Below are 3780 nucleotides of genomic sequence, written 5' to 3'. Positions count from 1 at the left end.
CAGCGGGCATGCCGCGACTGCCAAAGTCGTAGAGGGGGAGAATGAGAGTGGGGAATGGAAGCTAGGGCTAGACATTAGGGATCTGCGGTGGGAAATTGGCTGCGAATAGGTGTATAACAATTTGTTGGACCGCGGTTACACGAGAGGCTTGCAAGGTCCTTTTTGCAAAAGTTTTGATTCGGCAACTTCAATAGACGTCATGAACCGACGCCTCGTACGAGTCAACCGCCCAGTCATCGGTTTAAACCCAGCCAGACCGATTTTGGACCACAGTGGCCGCGCAAGACAAGCGTGCCTCTTTTCGTTGTCAACCAACCAGTCGTTGGATGAAAGTGTACATACATGTCGAGTGCTACCAGTGTAATTTACTCTTTTAATTTGTTCGAATAAGAAGTTTTAGAGAAGGGTATCAGCAAAAAAAAAAGGTTTTAGAGAAGAGAATGGTCCAATTAGTAAGGGAAGCGCAAGCACCCCTCAAGCAAAGCATCATCACCACAAAATTAGCTGTGTGCGGGACCCACACTTCAGCCCACTACCGTCTCCCACCTGTGTACAGTCCACGCGAGAGACCAGCCCAGCCTACCCCCACCGATGGACGCGGCGGCGGCGGCGGCCGGCGGCCACCGCTGGACGGAGGAGGTGGACGACCTGGTGGACGCCGGGGACGTCGACGGCGCCATCTCCCTCCTCGAGTCTGTCGTCTCCAGCCTCTCCACCGCCGCCTCCCCGCCTCGGGCGGGCGCCGATCTCCGCCTCGCCACGGCGCTCGGCGACCTCGCCGGCCTCCACGCCTCCCGCGGCAACACGCTCCAGGCCGACGCCATCCGCTCCCGCGCCATCGTCCTCCGCCTCCGCGCCCAGAAAGAAGCCCCCCAGCCCCAGGCCCTAGGGTTTGCTCCTCCTCCTCCCCCAAGCTCTGTTCTTGCTTCTGAACCGAATCTTGGCCTGCTCGACCTGGACTTGCCAATTTGCAATTTTTTAGCTGTTTTCTCTGTAAATTCGAGTAGCTTCTAGCTCGCGATCTCGTAGATGTCAGAGCACGGATCACGCAAATGTGGCACACGATCTGAACAAACTCAGCTGCAGCTGCTCCCTGTTTGGGCCATCTGACCTGACTAACTCCTGCTCTGCTTCTGATAATGTACATTGAAGGGATCATGCGGCAACGGAGAATTCTGCATCGCCGGAGGCTGCTACGGGATCCAAGGACTCGAAAGCCTCAGCTAGCGTCGACAAGAAGGACGAAGATGAAGACGATGGTATTATTCTAGTGGCCTCTGTCTCTGTGCTAAGCTGAAAACAGCTCAGGCAAAACTGAGACATTAACATTCTTCCTCTGACGCATATGCAGATTGGGAGGCTATTGCGGACCGTGGCGACGAGACGCCGGTGCGCCCCCTCGTGCAAGAGGCGAGGGTGACAACACCTTGTAGTTCTTCAGAGAAAAGTAGCACTTCATCTTCAGGGACCAAGAGGAGGGGAAGGGGTTCTTTTCTTTATGATAAGAGTGTTCTGTACAGCGACCAGTGCGCTTCAGAGAGGGATCTGGATGACAAGGGGTCTGATCCAGCTCATGGTCGATCAAAGGGTCGTGCGGATGAGAAAGATAATAAGGATGGTAATTTATTCAGGATGACTAGTCTTCTCTGTCTAGTTAGCTTGCTCATGGTGGGTAAACTAAACTCTTGTTCTTTTGTTTGGTTTTGCAGCTGCAAAACGATTTGGGACAAGGCATGCCCTTGTTCTTTACGACTTCCCACCTAGTACACGCACAACAGATTTGGAAAGGATTTTTGAGAAGTTTGGAGACCATGGAGTTGCCATCCGCTGGGTCAATGATTCTGTTGCACTTGCAGTTTTCCGGACCCCATCATCTGGTAATTTGATTCTGATAGTTACTTCTGATAATCTTTCTGCATGTTTCTTCGTATTCCATGATCTAGAAACTGTCGCCACATTCTTGTTTAACCTAGACTTTTGTATTATTGAAATGTATACGTACACAACTCCACCTATGGAAGCAAAGCTCTGATGTCAAATAAGATGCATTGGACAAGCATTATTTCCATTTTCATAATTATTTCCTGCCGAAGGGCAGTTCCCCAGATTTTCATTGTGAGGGCACTAAATTAATAGAGGAAATCATTGTAATTCCTTTTTTCCAATTAGGCCGCGTGGGACTTTGTTTATTTCGTGATATATGTGTAATTTTGATATCTATGAGAAAACATGACAGTTATGAAGTCCAACCTAGATAGCAAAATGCATAATTGACTATTAGACTTTCTTTATTGCTCAAGCTATACTGTTGTGCAGGTTCAGTGTTCTTCCATTGTTTTGGACCATAGAACTTTGTGCTGATTATATGAACTTGCAAGATTTCTATACTTATGTTCCCTGGTTCTAATCGATGCATTCTGACCGCTTCATTCTGGCCTATTGACCTGTAGCTAACTGGTCACAAGCTTGTGTGCTTCCCACAAAGTACAAAACATGATATGAAGTACAAATTGGCACACATCCCTTATTCCAATTAGGTTACGTGACACTTTGTTTATCTCATGATGTATGCGTAATTTTGATGCACGAGCATACAAAAAATGGTATTCCTGAAGTCCAATGCTGAAAGCAGAATGCATAATAATTTTGTAGAAAGCAGAGTACATAATTTACTGTTAGTCTTGGTTTATTGTTGAAGCTTATACTTTCATGCTGGTTCAGCGTTTTCCATCCTGCTGGTACTTAGAACTTATGCTGATGATACGAACTTGCAAGGTCTCTGTACTTCTGTTTTCTGGCTTTATTGATTCTATTCTGGCCTATTGACCTGTTGGCCTGTTGTCATGTACTCCTGTAGCTAAGGAGGCACAAGCTTCCGTGCCTCCAAGATACAAAGTACGGCCACTAAAGGATAATGACGATCTTTTGGCAAAAATCGATGGTACAGGTAACAGCTTGTTCCTTGTGATGATCCTTTTCAGTTTGATCTTCTTCTCCCTAAGGATCATGTGTAGTTCATAGCTCATACCTTCCACCGTATGTTGTTTCCATGTTGAACTGCAGACCTAGAACCGCCGACGCCGAGGCCGAAGACGTCGGCGAGAACGGCGCAGAGGCTGATCGCCCACGGGATGGGACTAAAGCAGTTCACGACCATGGATGCAGGCGAGCGGAAAGAGCAGGAGGAGGCAAGGAGGAGCCGGATCACCGCCCGACAAGCTGCGCGCGACGATGCCTGGGGTGAGGACTGAGGACTGCCTGGCTGTCCGAGAACTGCTGTCGCTGCCTGGCCTGCGCGGCGCCGCCTCCTGCCAGGCTGCTCCCGGGCCTTGCTTTCTTACACGAGTGTGCTCCCGTTAAACCTCTGTGCTGGGTTTGTTTCACACGTGTCAGGGGTGTGCTTGAATTACGTGTGGATGGTGTTGTTTGAGTGGTGATGCTGCCATCCCTGGATTCATTGGATTTTACTGTGGTTTCCCACTCCCAGGATTGTGATGTCAGAGCTGCAGAGGTTGGGAGGCTGGTGTGGGAAAGAAAAATAAACCTTGTTTACAACAAATTAATGTACTCCCTCCGTCCACTTTTGTAAGTCGTTTTAGACAGCTCAAAATGTGCTGTTTTGCACATTGTCTGAAATGTCTTCAAGGTCTTATAAAAATGAACAGAGGGAGTAAGTGCTATGTGCCTAAAATGATTTACATGAATTTTTCTGGGAAGCCATAAGACCAAGCAAGATTTCGGCTACCGGGAGAGGGACGTCTCACGTGGCGAGGAGTGCTC

General features: G+C 48.7%; 1 protein-coding gene across 1 annotated transcript; it reads left to right on the top strand.

Moving 5' to 3' along the window:
* The first annotated feature begins 506 nt into the window (after nt 1–506).
* LOC123072737 (uncharacterized) lies at nt 507–3574 on the top strand. The gene is made up of 6 exons (XM_044496363.1): nt 507–890; nt 1153–1259; nt 1352–1618; nt 1710–1877; nt 2858–2947; nt 3064–3574. Exons 1-6 carry the CDS (start codon nt 592–594, stop codon nt 3249–3251), a joined length of 1119 nt encoding a protein of 372 aa, XP_044352298.1. The 5' UTR covers nt 507–591; the 3' UTR covers nt 3252–3574.
* The last annotated feature ends 206 nt before the right edge of the window (nt 3575–3780 follow it).

Source organism: Triticum aestivum, chromosome 3B (genome assembly GCF_018294505.1).
Source record: "Triticum aestivum cultivar Chinese Spring chromosome 3B, IWGSC CS RefSeq v2.1, whole genome shotgun sequence".
NCBI lineage: Eukaryota > Viridiplantae > Streptophyta > Magnoliopsida > Poales > Poaceae > Triticum > Triticum aestivum.
This window is presented reverse-complemented; position numbering and strand designations above follow the sequence as displayed.

Excerpts from the sequence above, each read along its gene's own strand:
- LOC123072737 (XM_044496363.1), top strand. The coding sequence starts at position 592 with ATGGACGCGGCGGCGGCGGCGGCCGGCGGCCACCGCTGGACGGAGGAG. Across the intron at positions 891-1,152 it reads CCCCAGCCCCAGGCCCTAGG|GGATCATGCGGCAACGGAGA; the intron begins GTTTGCTCCTCC and ends TGTACATTGAAG. Across the intron at positions 1,260-1,351 it reads GGACGAAGATGAAGACGATG|ATTGGGAGGCTATTGCGGAC; the intron begins GTATTATTCTAG and ends ACGCATATGCAG.